The sequence below is a fragment of the Pristis pectinata genome, chromosome 28, assembly GCF_009764475.1.
Source record: "Pristis pectinata isolate sPriPec2 chromosome 28, sPriPec2.1.pri, whole genome shotgun sequence".
In the NCBI taxonomy this organism is placed as follows: Eukaryota; Metazoa; Chordata; class Chondrichthyes; order Rhinopristiformes; family Pristidae; genus Pristis; species Pristis pectinata.
Window position 1 is genome coordinate 3,308,367 of NC_067432.1, and position 24,150 is coordinate 3,332,516.

General features: G+C 47.0%; 1 protein-coding gene across 1 annotated transcript in view; it reads right to left on the reverse strand.

The window, feature by feature from the left end:
• Positions 1–24,150, reverse strand: part of LOC127584088 (A disintegrin and metalloproteinase with thrombospondin motifs 7-like) — a 169,218-nt gene that overhangs the window by 38,628 nt on the left and 106,440 nt on the right. The window contains exons 16-17 of the mRNA XM_052040647.1: positions 19,982–20,123; positions 304–430 (exon numbers count right to left, since the gene is read on the reverse strand). Coding sequence (XP_051896607.1) covers positions 304–430; positions 19,982–20,123 — 269 coding nt within the window. The remainder of the gene's footprint in view (positions 1–303; positions 431–19,981; positions 20,124–24,150) is intronic.

The window sequence follows — 24,150 nt, forward strand, 5'->3', positions numbered from 1 at the left end:
GGGGTTACAGTCAGGGAGGGGTGTAGGGGAGGGAGGGGGTTACAGAGACAGGGAGGGGTGTAGGGGAGGGAGGGGGTTACAGAGACAGGGAGGGGTGTAGGGGAGGGAGGGGGGTTATAGAGATAGGGAGGGATGTAGGGGCTAGAGATGGTGTCTGAGACAGGGTAGTGCAGTGGAATGGTGTGTCGTGAGACACAACTGAACGTGGACCCAATGCTGTTCCGTGTGAGCACAGAAGGCTAACGTGCAGAGTGCAGTTTGGGCTGATGCTGGAGACCCAGGTTCCCTGGGCTGATCACCCACCGGGCTGGGCAGGGCTCAGGGTGACAGCTCCGTTGCTGGTCATCAGGTCGAGTCACAAGGTCGCAGTACTGTTCTTCTACAATTCCCGCAATCTTCTCCAGACAGTGCACAATCTGCCTTTGGACACCTGGGAGCAACGCAGTAAACAGGGTCATTCCAGAGGCTGGCATCTCTGACAGAACGTGTCTTACCCTACACGGTAGACCCTTGACACAGCCGCAATCCACACTGAGGGATATCGGCAGTTCACAACCTGGTAACCTGTTGAGTGCTCAGAGCATTAGTTACCCGTGGAAAGGCATGATGGAAATCCAGGTCCTTCTACCTTTCTCCAGTTAGGGGACGTGGCTGGAGGGTTTCAGATGGGATGTCCCGATTGTCAATTCTTTTTGGTGCATCAGTGACCTCCAATCACCCATTCTCAATGCAACTGGATATCATTCCATCCTTGACATGCAGTGCCTTCCCACAGCCAATGGAAATGAACAGACTATTTGGCAACAATTGGGTTCATCTTGACTGTTAAAGAGCTTTGTTTCCCCCACCTTCACGAGGACTGGAGGGCTTGAGCTGTAAGGAGAGGCTGGATAGGTTGGGGATGTTTTCACTGGAACTTAGGAGGCTGAGGCGTGATCTTATGGAGGTTTATCAAATCATGAGGAGCATAGATAAGGTGGGTGTTCATAGTCTTTTTCCCAGGGTAGAGGAGTCTAAAACTAGAGGGCATAGGTTTAAAGTGAGAGGGGGAAGATTTAAAGGGGACCTGGGTGGGCAAGTTTTTCACACAGAGAGTGGTGGGTATGTGGAACGAACTGCTGGAGGAGGTGGTCACGGCAGTTTCAATACATTTAAACAGGTACGTGGAGAGGAAAGGTTTGGAGGGATATGGGCGTGGGACCAGCTCAGGAAGGCATAGACAAGATGGGCCGAATGGTCTGGTTCCATGCTGTATAACTCATGATTCTATAATATTTTTGTAACTAATAATACTTAGTTATAGAAAAATCACAACTAAGGTTAATGGTCCTTTCATTTTCCTTTTACTCCTGGGTTTTAGTCCCAGCTGTTCTGGAGAGATTAAATCTTCCATTCCCGGAGTCTCCAGGCCAGCTCTGCAGGGCTGGTGACCCTGGATGTGCCCCTTTATAGAGACATGTGCACCTTGCATCCGCCACAGTTCAGATGTCAAGTTTAGTTGAATGGAGATTGTAATGGAACAAAGGCGGTGATCTGCAGACCCTGGGCCTGTTCTGAAGCCAAACGTGACCATATATGGGAACCGACTTTGGAAGGTAGTGCGTCAAACATAAAAACCTGCATGCTGGAACTTGCAGCTCCCAACCTCTCTGGTGTACAGACTAACAACAGGTGTGTGATTACCAGTTACGAAGAAACATTACGCCATGTTGAGACCCACCACATCAGCTTCCTTATAGTTTAGATGAAGTTTCTGTGAGGTGACTTGAATGTGAAGTTAGATGCTCATGGAGTATTTCTGTACGCCCCAGCCAAACTAATTCAGCAATGATGGGAGATACAGGACAGGGGAAACAGCCCAGTCCCTTACACGTTTCACCCTCTTGTCACAGCATGGATAAGGTTCCACCACCACTTGATTGACCAAGAGTATCCCTGAATGGGACAGGAATGCCCTGCTCACTGTGTGTGAATGGGCTGCTGTTCCCTTGCCTGCTGCAGTGTAAGGTCACAGGTTGGATGGGAAATGTGGTGTATGAAGTAGCTAGGGCTACCAGTGATAGAGATCTGGGTCAGAGGCCATCTTCTCATGAGATCTGATCTCAACTCAAGTAATAAACACTTACGTGCCTACAGTTCACATCACAGTAGCAAGGCATCCCAAGGAATTACCTTGAAAGTATTGTCACTGTTGCAATGTACATAGAACATAGAACACTACAGCACAGTACAGGCCCTTCGGCCCACAATGTTGTGCCAACATTTTATCCTGCTCTAAGATCTACCTAACCCTTCCCTCCCACATAGCTCCCTATTTCTCTATCATTCACGTGTCTATCTAAGAGTCTCTTAAATATTCCTAGCATATCTGCCCCCACAACCTCTGCCGGCAGTGCGTTCCACGCACCCACCACTCTCTGTGTAAAAAACTTACCCCCGACATTCTCCCTTTTACCTTCCTCCAATCACCTTAAAATTATGCCCCCTCGTGTTAGCCATTGTTGCCCTGGGAAAAAGTCTCTGACTGTCCACTCGATCTACGCCTCTTATCACCTTGTACACCTCTATCAAGTCACCTCTCATCCTCCTTTACTCCAAAGAGAAAAGCCCGAGCTCACACAACCTATACTCATAAGACATGCTCTCCAATCCAGGCAACTTCCTGGTAAATCTCTGCACCCTCTCTAAAGCTTCCACATCCATTCTATAATGAGGCAACCAGAACTGAACACAATACTTCAAGTGTGGTCTGACCAGAGTTCTATAGAGCTGCAACATCACCTCGCGGCTCTTGAACTCAATACCCCGACTAATGTAGGCCAACACTCCATACGCCTTCTTAACAACCCTATCGACCTGTGTGGCAACCCTGAGGGATCTAAGGACTTGGATCACAAGATCCCCCTGTTCCTCCACACTGCTAAGAGTCCTGCCATTAACCTTGTATTCTGCCTTCGAATTCGATCTCCCGAAGTGTATCACTTCGCACCTATAGCACAAAGAGCGTGTGGAATGCAAGGGTGGATGATTGGGAGAGGTGAGCAGAGCTATGGCTATGAGGCTCAGCGTTTGAGTGTGTTAGACTCCAACAGTTGTCAATGAAAGTTGATTTCCAGCCTACGAATGCCTGGGTGGAGGAAGAGTGAACGAGTCTGTGTAAAGAACAGTCCAGAGGCACCGCCTACACTCAGTGCTGAAATCTCCTTATAACGGAGCTGATCCTTTGTCATCAAGGTGAGTGCGTTACTGTAGGGCTGCCCTTGTCTCACAGCCAGAGAACTGTGGGTTCAAGTCCTGCTCGCAAGACACAAGCACAATAAGCACTGCCACATCTTTCACAAGAGAAGTTAAGCTAAGGCCCTGACTGTCTTCTCAGGGAGAGAATCATCTGTGTTATTTTGAAGACCATTAGGGGAGTTCTCCTCAGTGCTCTGGGCCAAGGTTATCCTTCAATCAACACTGAAAATCAACCAAATCACCTACTGAAAGACAACATACCCAAGTTGCAGTTTGTGGGACCTTGCTCTGTCCCAATTGGCTGTTGTGTTTCCTATATTACAGCAGCTCCAGCTCATCAACAAGTCCTTCATTGGTTTTAAGTGTCTCCGGAACACCCCAAGCTCACAGGAGGTGCTATAGAAAGGAAGTTTGTCTTCTGCATCTTACTGAGCACACTATTTTGAGTGGTTTTAGTTCCATTTGATTCTGTCTGCCAGAGTCCGATCTTCAGGCTGCTTTGACCACAGTAGGTGTCACTAACAGGAGTTATTTCACTGATATGTACTACCATGAAGTTATCACTGACAGTGTGCAAATCATGTTAGTGTGAACTGCAAGTGTGGGGATCTGGGGCTTAGGAGGAATAAAAGAAATAAAACAACTAAGCTGTTGATTACTCTTTCACTTTAAGAGTCAGCCCGGGGAGCAAAGATAACAGAGGAAGACAGCTGGCAAATTGATCTGGGCGGTCTCCATCAGCCATTGCTTGGAGATCTGAACATACGTCGGCCAACGGTGGAAACGTTAACGTTCTTGTAAGGAAACAAGCAAGAATTACACCAATCATTGCCCCTACAACTGGCTGCTCACTCTGACTCTTTATTGCTTGCTGGTGTTTTAGAGTCATACAGCACGGAAACTGGCCCTTCAGTCCAAATTGTCCATGCTGACCAAACTGCCGACCTGAGCCAGTCCCATTTGCCTGCACCTGGCCCATATCCCTCTGAACCTTTCCTATCCAGGTACCTGTCCAAGTGCCTTTTAAACATTGTAACTGTACCTGCCTCTACCACTTCCTTGGGCAGCTTGTTCCATATACCACCACCCTCTGTGGGAAAAACAGGTCTCCTTTACATCTTTCACCTTAAATCTGTGCCCTCTAGTCTTGGACTCCCCTACCCTTGGAAAAAGACATGCTCCTTTATGATTTTATAAACCTCTAAAAGGTCATCCCTCAGCCTCCTACATTCCAGGAAAAACAGTCCCAGCCTATCCAGTCTCTCCTTATAACTCAAGGCCTCCAGTCCCGGCAACATCCTTGTGAATCTTTTCAGCACCTTTATTGACATCCTTCCTATGGCTAGGTGGCCAGAACTCTCAAAGTCTTGTAGTTGTAACATGAAACTGTATTAGAACATAGAACAATACAGCACAATACAGGCCCTTCAGCCCACAATGTTGTGCTGACCTTTAAACCTCACCTAAGACTATCTAACCCCTTCCACATATCCCTCAGGTCTGGCACATAGAAAGGACTCCAGACCTTTCCATGTGCCAGAGGAAGTGGTAGAGGCAGGTACAATTACAATGTTTTAAAGACATTTGGACAGGTACATGGGTAGGAAAGGTTTAGAGGGATATGGGCCAAATGCAGGCAAATGGGACTAGCTTGGATAGACAACCAGGTTGGCATGAATGAGTTGGGCTGAAGGGCCTGTTTCCCTGCTGTGGTAGACACTTATCTGCTGTCTGAAGTGGCCCAGAAGACATTCAGTTCAGGGGCAATAAATACAGGGCTAGCCAGTGATCCCCACATGAATAATGAGAAGGATTTTACTAGGCAGCTGTTAAATCAGGTTCAATAACTTGAAAAGCAGAAATCTGCAGAGCTGTGTGGAAGGAGCAAGGTGGTGGGGCTGACGAGAGCTCATTCAAAGAGCCAGCATAGGTAAGGTAGGTTGAATGACTTCACAGAGCAAAAGAAATAAAAGCAAGAGGCTATTTAACCCCTCATCCCTGGTCGTGGCTGACCTTTACTTCAGTACTTCTTTCCTGCATTAATCCCATCTTTCTTGATTCCCGAATTATCTCAAGTTCCACGCTGTAAGGTTTAATGATTTGTTATGCTCAGTGCTGGTGGTTGGTTTAAGTGAGACGTTAAACACTTCTCTGAGAGGTTGTAAATAACCCGTTGCAGTCAGCTGCACTCAGCAGCTCCTTTGATGCCAAGCATGTGTCCACCTGCCTGGAGACAGCAACATTAGTGGAGCTGACTGGTAGTCATGAAGTTGGAACAAACACTACTTTTGAAAACGACCATTGAGATGGACAATGAGGCTGCATTTGGAATACTGTGTTCAGTTTCGGTCGCCCTGCTATAGGAAAGAGGCCATAAAGCTGGAAAGAGTGCAGAGAAGATTTACGAGGATGTTGCCGGGATCGAGGGTCTGAGTTACGAAGAGAGGTTGAGCAGGTTGGGATTTTTTCATTGGAGTGTAGGAGAATGGGGGTGATCTTATAGAGGTGTATAAAACCATGAGGGGCATAGATAGGGTGAATGCGCACAGTCTTTTCCCCAGGGTAGGGAACTCAAGGGCATAGGTTTACAGTGAGAGGGGAGAGGAACCCAAAGGGTGGTCAGTATATGGAATGAGCTGCCAGAGGAAGTGGTTGAGGCAGGTACATTAACAACACTTAAAAGGTACTTTGACAGGTAAGTGGATAGAAAAGGTTTAGAGGGATATGGGCCAAACGTGGGCAAATGGGACTAGCTTAGATGGGAATCTTGGTTGGCATGGACCAGTTGGGTCGAAGGGCCCTTTTCTGTGCTGTATGACTCTAATGAGATTGATTCCTGGGGTGAGAGGTTTCTCCTCAGTTCTCAGTGTTCAGGAACACATCAATTGCAGCCTTGAGTGTACCCATGCACTGAACACACACAGTCCTCTTGGGCAGTGATTCCAAAGATTCCCAACCCTCTGGGTAGGTAGAATGGACCTTTATTCTCATGAAAGCATACAACATTCCTAAGCAACAATGTACAAGGAAGGCGGTGAAACTGTCTCCTCCTGGTTAGAACATTATCTCAGGATAAGGGGTTGGGACTGAGAAATGTTTTGAAATAGGGAGTTGGGAATCTTTGGAATCCTCTCCCCAGAGAGCAGTGGAAACTCAGTTAGTGAGTGTACTCCAGGCTGAGATCTTTGGCCACTTAGGGAATTTAGGGGATATGGGGAAGTTAGGGGGAAGGTGGGAATAAGCCTGGGTCGAGGAGCAGGCAGGAGGGGATGAACAGCCTGCCGCTAGTCGTCACATCCTTCTGTGGCGCAGTCGATGGTAGATGTGTGGACCCTTATCTGCTGGATTCATGGAGGTCAAGTCAGGCCGATGAGGCCTGTGCATGTCTGAAGGGACGGGTAGGGAAGATAGTGGATCATGGGCTGGTACACAGCAGAGCGTCACAGAGGGGGAAGATCCAATGTGGAGTGTGAAAGAGGGGGAAGGAGTGTTCAAGTCAGATCCTCCGCACACAAGAACAAAGCAAACAATGAGGGAACAAATGAGTCCTCCTTAGACATCAATAGCCTTTGAGCTCCTTCATTTGAAACGCTAGATCCTGAACTGCAATTACATCAATACAGTGACTGTTGGCCACACAATGCCTGGATTGTGTGTGTGTGAAATTAAAGGAATTCCACAGACTCCTTTCTCTCAGATCCTGGCTTGTTAACAGACCCAAAAATCTGTGTCTATCACATGATGTTATCCTTTCAAGATCTGTCTATAACTGTAAAGATCAAAGGTTGAAGTGTACAAGGCACACAAGGCCCTGGAACGGTCAGAGGTTGTGTATCGATGAGTCATATTTGACCTGCAAAAATCACAGACCCTCACTGCCGATCCACTCTCTGTGATTATAATTTACATCAGTAACCAGCAAATTGAAGAAATTCCATTGCTGGTGACCCCTAACCTGTACTAACTTGATAAAGAAAGAGCCTGGAGCTGAAGTTTGGTTGATGTATTTGCGAAAGGAATCTGGCAGCAGAAAACTACGCCTCCATATTCCGCGTCAAAAACCTTGCCAAGAGGGTGTGTCACAGCCAGAGTGACACTCGATAGACGTTCACGAGGTAAGTCCGTCTGCCCAAAAATTCACTCACCCAGTGAGATACACTGCCTCACCTTCACCCAACTGTTCCTTCAACAACCCAAAGAGGTTTGCTTCCTTTGCACCCACTTGGCGTTCATTCCACATATTTAATTTTATTTCAGATTTTCAACATCTGCAATTTTTTGATTTTCAAATTTTCTCTCCACAACGATGAGAGGTCCTGCATGACAGGCTGGTTCTGAAGGTGAAGGAACGTGGGATCCACGGCGAGCAGGCTAATTGGACCCAAAACTGGCTTGACGATAGGAGGCAGAGGGTGGTGGTGCATGAGTAAAGCACAAAGAATAACAGAGGGAGTTCCAGAGCTTAGGATCCAAGCAGCTGAAGCCACAATGAACAGTGTTGGAAGAGATTAAACTCAGGGCTGATCAGGAGCCAGAACTGGGAGAGTGCAGAGATCTCCGAGGGTTTTATGGCTGGGTGGAGGTCACAGAGCCACAGAGGCGAAACAATAAGTTTTAAGTTAAAGCATTTTTAGATTGTGGTGATGGGTGAATGGGACACCAGGATAAGGGGAGTAACTAGGCTCAGATTTATAAAAGTCAGCATTGGGAAATAATCCTGAGTTAACATCTTGTTCAATGCTAAAGTTTGAACAGAGTTCCCCTTTGCAGAATAACATGTACAGGCACTGATACTGCTGGACGAAGAGTGGCTGGCTCAAACACCCACACAGCAACGTTCTCAGCTGATACTCAGGCGTGCCAAGAAATACGGACTCAAAAACTCCAGACTACCTCCTGTTGACAGGTCCATTGTGATTCTCGGGGTTGTCCTCTGCTGGCTTCCCACAGTAACTGTCAATCTCCTCCATTCAACCCCTTGCCAACTCTCAACTGTACATAATCTGCTGTCCAACGCCAACCCCCATCTCCCCTCCACACCCACACACCCACCCACCCACCCACCCACACACACACACACACACACACACACACACACACACACACACACACACACACACACACACACACACACACACACACACACACACACACACACACACACACACACACACACACACACACACACACACACACAGAGTTATTACTGAGTTCCACCTCTCTGCCTGCCAGTTTTCAATTTGGGCCAGAACTAGATCCTTGGAAGTTGGAATTCTCTCTCCCAAGTTTCTCATGAATTTTAAATTTGGCTGTTTTCCCACAATTCTATGGAAGAACCAACTCTGGGCATCAGTGTTCGAAGCAACAGCTCACAGTTCACTTGTGTTTAGTTCAGTGGAAACTTAAGGTGGATATTGAGCTGGATAAAACAATGTCTGGGAAGGATATCCTGACAATTGGTGTGTTTCTGTCAAGGGCAAGAAAGGAGCAAAAAGATATTCTCTTGGAGAGAGAATTCCAGAGGGCAGATGGATACTGACTGGAAGAGCTGTCATTGAACGTGCAGTTGAAGAGAAATAAAAGACTTGCCTTTCTGTAGCACTTTTCAGAACTCAGCTCATCCCAATGTGCCTGACAGTAAAATAAATACTTTTGAGGTGTAGTTATACTTGGGTTGGGAGGTTAATTGGCCACATTAATTGCCCCTACTGTGTAGTTAAGTGGTGGAATCTGGGGGGAGTGAGAACAAAGTAGGATTGGTGATTAGTGTAAAAACGGGTGTTTGTTGGTGGAAGCGGACTTGACGGACCATAGGATCTGTTTCCGTGTTGTATAACTCTGTGACCTCTACATGCAGCAAACCAGCAGACAATTTGCACACAGCAAGCTCCCACAAACAGCACTGTGGAAGACCAGATAATCTGCCTTAATATTGTTGGTTGAGGGACAATGTTGCTCCCAGGATATTGGGGAGAATACCTGCTCTGTTCAAAATAGTGGCTGTGGGATCTTTCTGCCCATCTGAGAGTGGAAAGGGCCTCGGTTTCATATCTCACGTGTAGGATGGCGCCGACAACAGTGCTGCTCTCCTTCAGTACTGGACCGAAGTGTCAGCCTGGATTGAGGTGACGGGGGAGCACAAGAGATAGAGTTGTTCAGGTTTATTGGAGTCAGGCTGTAAAGATCTTGATCAGCAGTCTCCCTAGACACGTGAACACAGTGGAACTGGGTATAGTTTAGCGGCTTCTTAACGTCACATTTTAAATACTAAGAGGTTTTAAAACGTAAAGTCTGAGGTAAGAAGATACTGCAATTGCTTAGGGGAACACCATGATGGCATTCTATTCACCAGTGTGTATATAAGTTACGAGGTAGCCTCTTCCCTTCCTTTAAAAAAATTGCCCATAAAATAACACACTGCTTTAAACCCTCACCCACTACCCAGGTCCCTGACGGGTAATGGAGCTCCAATCAATGACTTCCACCCATGCAGCTGAGGGCAGTTGACATTGGTGTACAACTGTCTGCCCACAATGGCAGTCAGTAACCCTTCCACTTCACTGGCTACCCACTCAAACACAGCAGGATTAACTGCACCCATTCACCTCCCAACGTACTGCCCCGAATTCACAGCTCTGGAGGCTGGTTTCCTGCACTGGGAAATCCACACATAGATCAGGTGATCACTTTGCCAAATCCCTCCTGTTCTTCATGATTTCTATCACCTGTCACTTTAATTCTCCTTCCCACCTCCACTCTGACTTCTCACTCTGATTGGGCCAACATTGTTCCGGTGAAGCTCAAAGAACAGCACCTTATATTGCAACTGGGAACTTAACAGCCTTCCAGACTCAATGCTGAGTTCAGTAACATTTGAGATCAACAGCTGGAAATATGGACAGAGAAATGACAGACAGAGTTTAATCCAGACAATGTGAGGTGCTGCACTTTGGGAGGTCAAATGTAAGGGGAAAGTACACAGTAAATGGCAGAACCCTTAGGAGCATTGATATACTGAGGGATCCTGGGGTTCAAGTCCATAGCTCCCTGAAAGTGGGAACACAAGTAGACAGGGTGGTAAAGAAGGTGTACGACATACTTGCCTTCATCGGTTAGGGCACTGAGTATAAAGGTTGGGAAGTGATGTTGCAGCTGTATAAAACTTTGGTTAGGCCACATTTAGAGTATTGTATGCAGTCTGGTTGCTGCGTTACAGCAAGGATGTGGGGGCTTTGGTGTAATGAACCTGGTGAAGCACCTTTTACAATTATGAAAAAAAAATGCAGATACTGTAAATCTAAAGTAAAACACAAGAATTACTCAGCAGGTCAGGCAGCATGTGTGGAGTGAGAAACCAAGTTAATAGATGGAGCCAGAGCATGGCAACTCGTTGCAAGCTGCACCCTACAGATCTACTCATTACTTCTATGATCGTTCTGCTCTTTCAAATTTAAATTCAATGATTCTAAGAACCTCACAATCTACCTCGTCATGACCCTTAGACCTTATTGTCTGCCTGCACTGCACTTTCTCTGTAACTAACACTTTATTCTGCATTCTGTTATTGTTTTCCCTTGTACTACGTTGATGTACTGATGTGATGAAATGAACTGCATGGATGGCATGCAAAACTAAGTTTTTCACTGTACCTCAGTACATGTGACAATAATAAACCAATTTACCTATTTGTCAGTTCTGACAAATAGTCTCCAACCTGAAAGGTTAACTCTGTTTCATTCTCCACAGTTGCTGCCTGACCTGCTAAAGTGTTCCAGCATTTTCTGTTTCTCACTGAATGGAATCATAGAAGACTTGTATGTAGTGGGCCACTCAGCCCATTGTATCCGTGGCAGTGGAGAAAGAGCTCCCCAGCCTTATCCCACCTTCCAGCACTGTGTCAAGTACTCATCCAAGTACGTTTTATTTTGGACTTTCAGCCCCTCCTGCTGATAGCATAGGGCTCACTGAATGACTATGGTACTTGTCAACAAGAGGCCTCAAGAGATCCAGTGATAAGTGGATCCACTTATCATTGGATCAGGCAGGGTTGGATCAAACCTCAGGGATGTCTCATAGAACACAGGACAGTACAACACACCATGTCTGTGCTGACCATGATGCCAATCTAACTAATCCCATCTGCCTTCACATGGTCTGTACCCCTCCATTCCCTGCCTGTTCATGTGTCTATCTAAATGCCTCTTAAACATCTTTTGCAGGAACTGTCTACAATCTCAGAGATTCTCCAGCACCAAGACAAGAACACTTTGCATTTATAAAGTATCCCAATGTGATTTGGGAAACATTAGGAATAAATATTAATATTGAACTGCTTAAAGTGATATCAAAAAGGGAGGTTTTAGGGAGCATCTTCTATGTTCAGGAGAAGGGTGGGGTTTAAGGAGGGATTTCCAGAGCGTGGGGGCCAGGAAGTTGAGGGTGATAGAGCAACAGAGACCGGGGCAAGAGCAAAATGCCACAACTGGAGGACCATAGGTACCTTGAAGGGTTGTTGGCCTGGACGAGGTTCAGAGGAAGGGACTTGAAAGTCGCACAGTCGCAAAGTTATGGTTAAAAGTCATTTGCATTCAAAATCATCTAATCTCCTAGATGCAGATGTTTTATAGAAAATCAATCCAACCATCTCAGGAGAGGCAGCAAGGAAAAGCTGATCATGTTTTTTTTAAGGTCACTCCTGGGAATAAATCTACTGAAGTAATAAATCACAGTGAAGCTGAAAAATAGTTTTCCGCTTCAGCGAGATGGCTGTGGGTTGAATTGGAATATCTGCCCCACCAGACATCAGAAATGCGCCAAATAATTACAGTTCAGTCAAAAAGGTACCTTAAAGCATCCACCTCAACTGCAGAGTGCTGGATTATTGTGTTTCCTGTTAGCAAGTACCATCCGGATACTCTTAGCTAGGGAGTCCATTTTGGGGGCTGCTTCTGCCCTCGGAGAACTAAGGTGAAGCCACAAAACCACCTCCCCCTCTGTTGGGTGTAAGAAGCTCCACAGTTCCTGTTTGAGAAGGAACAGGGTGGTTCATGCTGGTGTCCCAATCCCAACCAACACCATCTGGTCATTTATTACATGGCTGCCTGGGATCTTGCTGTGTAAAAACTGGTTGCCACCCTTCCCATCTTACAATGGGAATCAAAGGTCCTTCATGGGCTGCGAGCATCCTGAGACTGTGAAAGGCGCCACAGAAATGCCAACCTGTTGACACGACAGACCCAAGCCCTCTGGTCCGCTGTATCTTTGCTCCACAACTGCCTTTTACTTTCTCCTGTCTGGTTTAATGGAGTTAATATTGAATCAAAGATCTCCGTTAAACAATGGAATAAAGGATGTCAGACTGGATTTTGCAGTTGCTAAGGAACATTTAGCTGTGCGATTTCGAGGCCTGTGTGTCCAATCCAGAAGCCGCTGCCAGATGGCAGGAACAGTGACCCTGATGGAGCCCTGACCTCACTAGTTATGGGCGGGCCCTTGGCCTTGCCTCTCACAGACTACTGCACCTCAGGGGAGAAGGATGAGCAGGACATGTTTCACAGGCACCCCAGGACGGCTGATGGTGCAGTCATTTTGTCAAAGCTGCTCTTCCTCCATCTATCGCCTCCCAGCCTCTGTCACTACCTCCACTCTTCCCTCCTCCATCTGCCTCTCACCCCTCCTCACCTGGATCCACCTATCACCTGCCAGCTCTTGCTCCACCCCTTCCCCTCACCCCCTATACAGGCGATCTCCCCTCTATCTCAGTCCAGGTGAAGAGTCTCGACCCGAAACGTCGACTGTCCAGTTCCCTCCACAGCTGCTGCTTGAACCACTGAGTTCCTCCAGCAGTTAGTTTCTTGCTCCACCTCAGTCTGCTGTTGCTTCCAGCTGGACACTTAGTGGTTCATTAAACCTGGACTCCTTGGGACTTACGCCAGCCAACAATCTGCTCAATGATTCCCTTGATAAAAGCATCTTTCCAGAGGTTTTCAAGAACTGCCTGTGAGACCCCTGCCTAAACCCGCACAAACCTCAAACAATACTTCACTTAACTTGGGGGCGTGTGCAGAATTTAAAATTGAAAGCTTTTGGAGGGGTATCTCAAACTGATGCATATTAAATGCAAACATGCATAAGTGCATGCTCTTAACCTGGTTAATGATTACTGTGGGGGAGATGTGTTCCAAATGCCTGACTTTCCACACACATCATGACTTAACTCAGTAGCACATTCATTGCTCACTTTATTCAGCTTCCTCCTAAATACGTCTCTGTTATTTCCATCAACAACCCAGGGCCATGTTCCTCCTCCTCTGCCTTATCTTGACTAAGAATTTCCTTTCCCAAGTGTTGACTGGGGGGGGTGGGGGGGTGGGGGGGTGCAGGGCAGCACTGAGCACCTCATAGTCAGTCAGAATCGTCACAGCCACTTCACTGTGACTGTCCGAACTGCACTCAGCCAATCACAGGGCTGCTAAACTTACTATGGCCTCCCCTAAGATGCACCCAGACACTTGTGAGGTTTTACCCATGGGGGACCCATCTGTTACCTGCCCCTCTACATACCCCGAGAGGGGAGAGACTGGAGAATGTTACACAGTGTGGAAGACGGCTCTGGGGTTCCTTCTCTCAACAGGAGTTAGGAAGATGGGTGAGAATGCAACAGGGTGAGTTGCCCTCTTTTGTCTCGAAGGCGAGGGGCCCTTTGGTCATGATCTCACTGCACGAGGAATGGTTTATGAGCTCTTCCTTCCACTTCAGTCAATGCGATCAGTTCTACAAGCTTGCAGTGTAAACACGAGAGGCATAGATGGGGCAGACGGTCAAAATCTTTTTCCCAGGACTGAAATATCAAACACTGGAGGGCATGCATTCAAGGTGAGAGGGGGAATGTTTAAGGAGATGTGAGGGGCAGGCTTATTTTACACAGAGAGCGGCGGGTGCCTGGAACGGGCTGCCAGGGGCGGTGGTGGAAGCAGATACGACAGTGGTGTTTAAGAGGCTGTTGGACAGACACATGAATATGCAGGGAGTGGAGAGATACGGATCGTGTGCAGGCAGAAGGGATTTAGTTTAATTTGGCACCATGTCTGGCACAGACATCATGGGGCACTGGGCCTGTTCCTGTGCTGTTCTGTGTAAACATATCCTACCTTTGGGTTTATTTGGAGGTGGCTTGGGAGAGTTGTTGGAGTACTATAGAGTCATTACAGCGTAGAAGGGAGTCATTCACCCCTTACGTCCATGGCATTACTGTGTGGAGCAGTCCCATCAGTCCTGTTGCCCTGCTCTATCCCCAGTGCAGTTTATTTTCCTTGTGTTGGAACAACTTCCTGCAGAAATTATTGGCCGTCTTGAGATGGCGAGTTGCAGGACCCTTCAGATCCTGCCTTATCTCTTGTCCTGAGCCTTATAGCTATGTCTCCTAGTTGTATCATCAGCCAATGGGAACAACTTTATCCAACCTGCCATAACCTTCTACACTTGCACCAAATCTCTCTCAACCTCCTTCACTCCGGTGAGAACAACCTGAACTTCTCTGATCTAACCTTGTAGCGAAAATCCCACGCTCCTGGAACCATGCCAGTAAATCTCCTTTGTATCCTCACTGGGACCTTCACATCCTCCCTAAAGTGCGGCCACCATTACTGTGTGAATACTAACAGGGATGAATTTCTACCTTCATTCAGGGTTGGTTAGCAATGATCCGTGTTCTAAGATGCAGGGAAAGGACGAGGGAGGAGTGGTCTCCGATTGGGTGAAGGACAGGAGAGATTAAATGTCAAATGGGGTGATAATGCAACATGATAGAGAACCGTAAACTCCAGTTTGTTACTCACTAATCTCAACACCTCCCTCTTCCTCATTAACCCCTCATCCTCTGTTGTCATCCAGCGTCCATTCACCTCCCTCTTTCCTCTGCACCTTCCAATCCTTCATCTCTAAATTTACACGGTTCTGGTGAAAGTTCATGACCCTGAAGTGTTGACTCAGTTTCTCTCTTCAGGGATGCTGCCTGACCTGCTATTTCCAAGATAATGACCACATTATTTCAGCAATCTCAGGGACATTTCAGCGATCTCAAGGATATCTCAGTAATCTCAGAGATATCTCAGGCATAAATATTGCTCAAGACACCAGAAAATCTCCTTTGAATAGTGACGGTGGGATCTTTAAGTTACCTCAAAGGGTGTGAGTCAACTATAGCTTAATAAAGTGATAGCAAGCCAAAAAATTGCAGGTGCTGGAAATCTTAAAAAGGTAAATGCCTCAAATACTCAGCATCTGTGGAAAGAGAAACAGAGTTACAGTCTCAGGTCAAAGATCTTCTGTCAGAACTGTCTACAAAACTGCCTTGTTAATAGATCGATGAGGACATTAAAGACACAGAGAAGACAACAAAAGGGATGTAAAAACTGCGAAATGCAGGTCAGGGCTGTTACTGCAGCCAAACAGGGAGTTCTGGAAATGCTCAACAGGTCAGGCAGTGTCTGTAGAGAGAGAAAAACTGATCAGTTTTCAAGTTTCAGCGGCGGCCCTGATCTGCATTTCTCACCACCTCTCTGCAGCCGAACTTGTTTTCTCAGTTTCCCATCAACTGCGGAGTTAACTCTGTTGTTCTTTCCACAAGATGCTGCCCAATCTTCCAACTGTTTCCGGTGTTTTCAATTTTACTTTTAATTAAGCAGAAACTGTGACATAAGCATGTCTTGGCAATGGTCTGGGGATGTGAGTGAGCTAAGATTCAACAAACGAGCTATGTCCTGATGCTAGGACAACATAACCAAAGCCTGTGCTGTGATGGTAGTTATGGTTCGTTCACACTGTGAGGCAACAGAAAGAGCCAGGACACATGAGGAACAGAAAAACACAATGCAGCCCCTTGCATCCACTTTGCCATTCAATAAGATCATGGCAAATGTAATCCTGGCCTCAGCTTTGCTCCTTGATCCCCAAAGCCCTTAACTCCCCCATAGCCCAAAACTTTGTCTATCCCGGCCTTGGATAGGTCTCAACCTCTACAATTCCCTGGGGTAGAAACTTCTGAGGAAGAATTCCTTCCTCATCTCTCTCTTAAAGGGATTTTGCCCTTTGGTTCTAAGTTTCCATGAGGGGATACATCCTCCCAGCATCTCCCTTGTCCAGTCTTCTCAGAATTTTATACGTTTCAAATAAACTCTAGAGAGAACAGCCCTAGGAATCAACCTATTGAACCACCTCCAGCACAACATTAAATTTTCCTCATTAAATAAAGACTAAACTTGCATGCAGTACTCAAGGTGTGGCCTTGCTAAAGTCCTGCCTAGTTGTAGCAAAACTGCCCTACATCCTCTTACAATAAAGACCAACATTCCATTTGCCTTCAAGTAACACCGTCAGCAACCTAGGACAAAGGCTCCTGAAGGCTTTCAGAAGATGTATTTGCGATTACATGGCTCTGAAAGAATGATTCTGGCCTCCCCACAATTGCTCTTGCCTTAACTTGGCTCTGTCTCCAGGAGTTAATCAGTTCCTGGCTTGTCAACATGTCTAATGGATGTAAGACCCAAGGAAAATACAGACAGGGTGCCAGTAGCAAAACAAAATGTGAGATAGCTCACAGCTACTGGAGGTCAGAGGAATGGCAAGGATTTGAATTTCACATCGTGATGGTCACAAACTGAATGTTGATTTTGGTGCTGAGTTCTACACTCAGATACGTGTTGCCTTGGGACGGAGCTGCTTGAGTCGAGAGTCACAGTGAGAAGATTTGGTAGGGCCCGGTTTCCATCACTTTAATATGAATGTCTATGAAATGCCAAAAAACTGGAATAAAGTTGGAGAATAGCTGATTCAGACACTCGCTGACCCTCAGCCACTCCCTCCATCAGCTCAACTGGTTCGTGCTGAATCAGGAGGCAGAATGTGTCTTGGGAGTGGGAAAACAAGGAACTTTCCTCTGAGGAGAGTTTTCACACTTGGTACATGGCTATTTATTTACTCTCAATTTGCACATGCGAGGCTGCACAGTGTGAATCTGGCCCTTCCTTCTCTCTGCAACCTTCAGCCCTACAAATCTCGGTACTCCTCCAATTCCAGCCTCTTGTGTTCCCCCACTAACCAGTTTCCACGACTATAAAACATCTTGGTAAGTTATATTACAGTAAAGATGCAATTTAATCAAACCCTATCGAATGCGGCAAATAATTTGCCAATCTCATTTTAACTCTTGCCTGGCTTGGTGGGAGAATTAAAATATCCCTCTTACATGGGCCAGTGTTGCTTCACCTTTGTAGGGCAGTTGAATTACTTATGAGTGGGGGAATTAAATTTCTTCACCACACACTCTCTTGGGAATCATCCAGTATCACTTGTAGCCTGAGCCAAGCTAATTTCTGCATTGTATTAGGTGAAGGTTTTATCTTACACAGTCTTGCAGAGAAGGGGTGATGAATAGTGCCCAGATGACCACCCACAGCCATGATAAATGAGCTCTTATAGCAACAGCTCCCGTGGAACCTGAGCCTTTCAAGTCCTTGTCTAAATAAAGCCTCAGTGGATACAGGATTAAGTTTGAAATCTAAGGCATAATGATCAGGAAACCAAAGCAACAGCCTTAAGGGCTGAACTCAAGAATGATCTAATAATGCTTTTGGTCGATCTTGAAATCACACGCTGGGGAGATGGGCAACCATTCAGATCACTCCCCCACTGCAGCCTCTTGTTTGGCCTCATGTTGCAATGTGGTTTTTTTCCATGTGAAATCTAGCTAGCTTCGTTATTCAAAGAAAGCAATAAAAAGTGGGAGACCTTGGCATCAGAAAATGTTGCTTCATGGAATTGAGGTTCGGATGAACGTTCAAGGAAAAGAGTCCTGGAAACATGAAAGAAAGAGCAAGAGGGAAGTTGGAGGGATCTAGTTTATTCCCTTTTCAGAACGGGATGTCTGCTGTAGGCATCAATCCTTGCCTATCCCTAATTACCCTTGAATTGAGTGGATTGTTAGATCTTTTTACAGAACATTTAAGAGTCAACCACATTGGTGGGTCTGGATTCTGTGGATTCGAATGTTGCTGGAAAAGCCTTGAGAAGGTGGGTGTGAACCACTTTCTGGAACCGCTGCAGTCCCAGTGAAGGTGCTCCCACAGTGGTGCTGGGCAGACAGTTCCAGGATTCAGACCCAGTGACGATGAGTGAACCATTTCGCTCCTGTCCAGTTCCACCTCAGCTCTTGGTCCACACTCCTGTGGAAACCCAGCCCAGCGCATCAAGTGTTAATCTCAGTACTTCTCATGTGATGAAGGCTCTGCTTCCACCTTCCTTCCACCCACCCCCTAAAAAGTCACCCCGATTTCCCTTGTCTTTCTACCAGTTAAACCTATGGCCCTTGGCGATTGAATGGAGGGGAACAAATGGGTGATGGCATTGCCATGTAACAGCTGCCCTTTCCTTTCTAGGTGGTAGAGGAGTCATAGAGTAACACAGCACAGAAACAGGCCCTTCAGCCCACATGCCCATGCTGACCAAACTTGGGTTAGGGCGAGAAACAGTCGTGCATTTAGTAGATTGTGCCAACATCATTAATTTGGTCATTCAAGACTCCTTAGAAAATACCTTCCAACCCACCAGCTCTACCAGCTAGGACAAGGGCAGCAGAAGCACGGGGAACACCACCCCCGGAGGTCGCCCTCCGAGCCACACACCATCCTGACTTGGAAATATATCGCCGTTCCTTCACCGTCACTGGGTCAACATCCTAGAACTCTCTCCCTCACAGCAGTGTGGGTGTACCCACACCTCAAGGACTGCAGCAGTTCAAGAAGGCAGCTCACCACCACCTTCTCGAGGGCAATTATGGACGGGCAATTAAACGCTGGCTCAGCCTGCGAAGCCCACATCCCTTGAATGAAGAAAGTAAGTACCACATTGCTGTTTGAGGGATCTTCCTGTGTACATAACTGACATTGCATTTCCTATGTTAGAACAACGTGGGTTGTTTTCTCTAGTGTATCGGAGACTGAGGGGACACCTGATAGAAGTTTATAAGATTATGAGAGGCATAGATTGGTTGTAGACAGTGAGAATCTTTTTCCCAGGGTAGAAATGTCAAATACTAGAGGGCAGAGCTTTAAGGTAAGGCGGGGGGGTGTTTGGGGGGCATGTTTAAAGGGGATGTGCGGGGCAAGTTTTTTACACAGAGTGTGCTGGGTCTCTAGAATGCACTGCCAGGGGTGGGGGTGGAGGCAGGTACAATAGAGGTGTTCAAGTGGCATTTAGGCAGGCACATGGATATGCAGGGAACGGAGGGATGTGGACCACATGCAGGCAGGTGGGATTAGTTTAATTTGACATCATGGTTGGCACAGACATGATGGGCCGAAGGGCCTGTTCCTGTGCTGTGCTGTCCTGTGTTCTTTGTTCTAACAGTGACTGCACTTCATAGAGTACCTCACTGGCAGTAATGCATTTGGGTCAAATGTAAATTCCTTCTTTTGCTTCCTTTACCAGGAGACTGAGTGAAGAGTTTGCACTGGTTTACTTTGGGAAGCATTGAGACACTCTACCCCCCCCCTCACCTGGACTCACCTATCACCTGCCTGCGTGTGCTCCTCCCTCTCCCCCTCCCCTTTTATTCTGGCTTCTGGCCTCTTCCTTTCCAGTCCTGATGAAGGGTCTCGGCCTGAAACGTCGACTGTTCATTTCCCTCCACAGATGCTGCCTGACCCGCTGAGTTCCTCCAGCATTTAGTCTTCGTTGAGACACTCACCACCTCCACAGGTCGCAGAGCACTCCGTCCACAGGCCGTATCGCCAGAAAAACTCTGGCGACTGAATCTCATTCTCGTGATCCAGGTCCCGCCGCACGGTGTATTCGAAGCGCACCCCGGGGTTAGTCTCCTGGAACAGCAGCTGTCAAAGCAAGTAAAAGTCGCCTGTAAACGCCTGTAAACGCTTCCAACTGCAAACCCTGTGATTTTAGATGCGCAGATCCTCCCCAGGTTACAAACGTCCGACGTATGTACAGCCCGTACGGATAAACGAGCGTTTGGGAGACTGGTGGGATGGATTTGCCATCTGCTGCGGGGCTGCAGGCATCTTCTGCAGGTTTAGAACTCCATATGCAGCCTTTTTTCTGACTTGCAAACTGTCCGGGTTACGAAAAGTTCACAGGAACATAGAACACTACAGCACAGTACAGGCCCTTCGGCCCACAATGTTGTGCCGACTTTTTATCCTGCTCTAAGGTCTATCTGACACTTCCTCCCACATGGCCCTCCATTTCTCTATCATTCATGTGTCTATCTAAGAGTCTCTTAAATGTCCCTAATGTATCTGCCCCCACAACCTCTGCCGGCAGTGCGTTCCACGCACCCACCACTTTCTGTGTAAAAAACTTACCCCCGACATTCCCCCTTTTACCTTCCTCCAATCACCTTAAAATTATGTCCCCTCGTGTTAGCCATTGCTGCCCTGGGAAAAAGTCTCTGACTGTCCACTCGATCTATGCCACTTATCACCTTGTACACCTCTATCGTCACCTCCCATCCTCCTCCTCTCCAAAGAGAAAAGCCTTAGCTCACGTAACCTATCCTCAAAAGACATGATCTCCAGCCCAGGCAGCATCCTGGTAAATCTCCTCTGCACCCTCTCTAAAACTTCCACATCCTTTCTATAATGAGGCGACCAGAACGGAACACAATACTCCAAGTGTGGTCTGACCAGAGTTCTATAGAGCTGCAACATCACCTCGCGGCTCTTGAACTCAATACCCTGACTAATGAAGGCCAACACTCCATACGCCTTCTTAACAACCCTATCGACCTCGCAGCAACCTTGAGGGATCTATGGACGTGGACCCCAAGATCCGCCTGTTCCTCCACACTGCTCAGAGTCCTGCCATTAACCTTGTATTAGGAACGGAACCCCGTCGTTACCCAGGGAGAAGTTGGAGCAGTTGGGGTTTGGGAAGTGAAAGAGGGTGAAGGAAGTTGGAAATTAAGGAAGTTGGGAGTGGAGGAGGTGGTGAAGTGGGAGATGGGATGGTGAAGTGACGGGTGGTAGAGGTAACGGAAGGGGATTGAGAAATGGGCCGTGCGGGGGGTAGTGGAGTGGGGGTGGTGAAGTGGAGGGGGTGGGAACCGTGCAGTGGAGGGTGGACAAAAGTAACCAATGCTATTAACAGCAACACACCCAAAGTGCTGGAGGAACTCAGCAGGTCAGGCAGCATCTATGGATGGAAATAAACTGTCGACGTTTCGGGTCGAGACCCTTCATCAGGACTGCTATTATATTGAAGCATAAGGGAGGCCTCTTTAGAATCAATATTTATCCCTCAATCAACATCACTACAGCACATTATCTGGTCATTATCACGTTGTTGCTTGTGGGATCTTGCTGTGTGCAAATTGGCTGTCATGTTTCCGACATTTTAAAGAGTGATTGAGTGGAATGTCATGGTCTGTAAGGTGCTGAAGACATTAGAGATGCAAGTTCCTTTGTTCCTTCAGTGGGTCAGTTGGACTGTCTCCAAGACAGACACACAAGGGACTGCAGATGCAGGAATCTGGAGCAACGATCTGCTGGAGGAACTCAGCAAGTTGAGCAGAGTCTGTGGGGGAAAGGAACTAACGATGTTTCAGGTCGAAAGTCTGCAGTGGGACTGAAAGTAGAGGTGGAAGAAAGCCGGTATAGAGAGGCGAGGGGAGGGCAGAGACAGGGGCCGGTAGGTGATTGGTGGATCGAGGAGGGGGAAGGATGATTCCCTACCTGCCTCCATCTCTTTTCTTCTGCCTTGTCCACTTCCACTCATCATTCACCGGGTTCCGTCTGTCCATCGCTTTCCCCCCCCACCAATGCTGCTCAACCCACTGAGTTCCTCCAGCAGTTTGCTGACAGCTGTTTTCAACTTTTATCCACTGACTGATGGCTCGTGGCGTATTCCAATTCATTCCTGGAGGAATGTGTGTTGTGTGTGGGGGGATTTCAGTGCTGGTGGAGGGGGGGGGGGAATGAAGACATATTCAGGAGGAGGTGACAAACTATCTGAACCACTCAGCTCACAATGTTCTTTCACAAAAACTGATTGCATTTTCTTCTCTGAAGATACGACAAAGCATCTCCACTACTGATGGAGTTATTTAACCACAGACTTTAGAAATGGAGGAAATTCAAGTTTTAGAAGTGGGTCCCATATGATTAGCAGCTGAATCAAGGCTCATGAATAATGAGCACATGATCCCTCTGGTTGGAATTTCTCTCCCTGTTCTTTGTCCTGTGTTTCTCCTAGATTAAAGCTGACAGCCTCATATAGACTATCCCAGATTCCCAGTTGGAAGCAATAGCAGCAAGGGATTGGGGAACCAGTGATGGAGTATCACAGCCTGATCTCCAACACTCACTTTGAGTATGTACCCTAACTTGAACCATCCCATCAACCTGCCTCTCATGTCCTTGCCCTCTTACCGTACCTTCCAGTCTGACAGCACCTCTATTTTAAAGTTCTCACCTGCATTATCATCCTCCTCCAGGCCCTTGGCCCATTCCTGCCCAAAATCCCTCCAAAAAATTCTGGCCCTTGCACTTTCTATATTTTAATCATTGTGGCCGTATTTTCAGCTGCCAAGACACATTAGCACCTTTATCCCTCCCTAAACCTCTCCTCCATTAAGAGTCTCGTTAAAATCTCTCTCAGTGACCCTGTCCTCATCTCCTGGGTCGGAGTCAAATTATGTTTAATTGCTCCCCTGGAAAGCATCTTGGGATGTTTTTCTATGTTAAAGGTGCTATATACAGTAAACATGGGCTTGCAATCCAATAGCTCTGGATGGTAACTGTTCACTCCTGCATTCTGTCTGAGCTGATCTAGTGGACTGGATAACCTTAGTTAAGCTTCCTTGACTATGGTTAAGAAGGCATATAAGATCTTTTCCTGTACTGGGCGAGGCAAATGTGGGTGGAGAGGTCACATTTGAACAATGTAAATACTTGTTGAGCTATGGCAGGTGCTCTGGGTACAGTACTGGTCATCACACCACAGAAAAGATCTGACTGTACCAATGAAGATCTTAAGACATAGGAGCAGATTAGGCCATTTGGCCCATCGAGTCTGCTCCCCATTCTCCTGCCTTCTCCCCGTAACCTTTGGCATCCTTACTAATCAAGAACCTATCAACCTCCGCTTCAAATATACCCAATGACTTGGCCTCCACCACCCTCTGTGGCAATGAGTTCCACAGATTCACCACCCTCTGGCTAAAGAAATTCCTCCTCATCTCTGTTCTAAAGGGACATCCTTCTATTCTGAGGCTGTGCCCGCTGGTCCTGGACTCTCCCACTACTGGAAACATCCTCTCCACGTCCGCTCTATCCAGGCCTTTCAATATTCGATCAGTTTCAATGAGATTCCCCCCCCCCCCCCCCCCATCCTACTAAACTCCAGCAAGTACAGGCCCAGAGTCATCAAATGCTTCTCATACATTAACCCTTTCATCCCCAGGATCATTCTCGTAAACCTCCTCTGGACCCTCTCCAACGCCAGCACATCCTTCCTTAGATATGGGGCCTAAAACTGCTCACAATACTCCAAATGTGCTCTGACCAATGCCTTATAAAGCCTTAGCATTACATCCTTGCTTTTATATTCTAGTGCAACACACACAAAATGCTGGAGGAACTCAGCAGGTCAGGCAGCATCTGTGGAGGGAAATAAACAGTCCATGTTTTCGGGTCGAGACCCTTATTTGCCTTCCTTACTACTGACTCAACCTGAAAGTTAGCCTGTAGGGAATCCTGCACTAGGACTCCCAAGTCCCAACTGAAGATGCAGAAGAGATTAACAAGTATGTTACCAGGGATGGAGCTCAGTTATAAAGAGAGCCTGGTTAAGCTGGTCTTGTTTTTCTTGGAACAGAGAAGGTTGAGGTAAGATTTAAGTGAG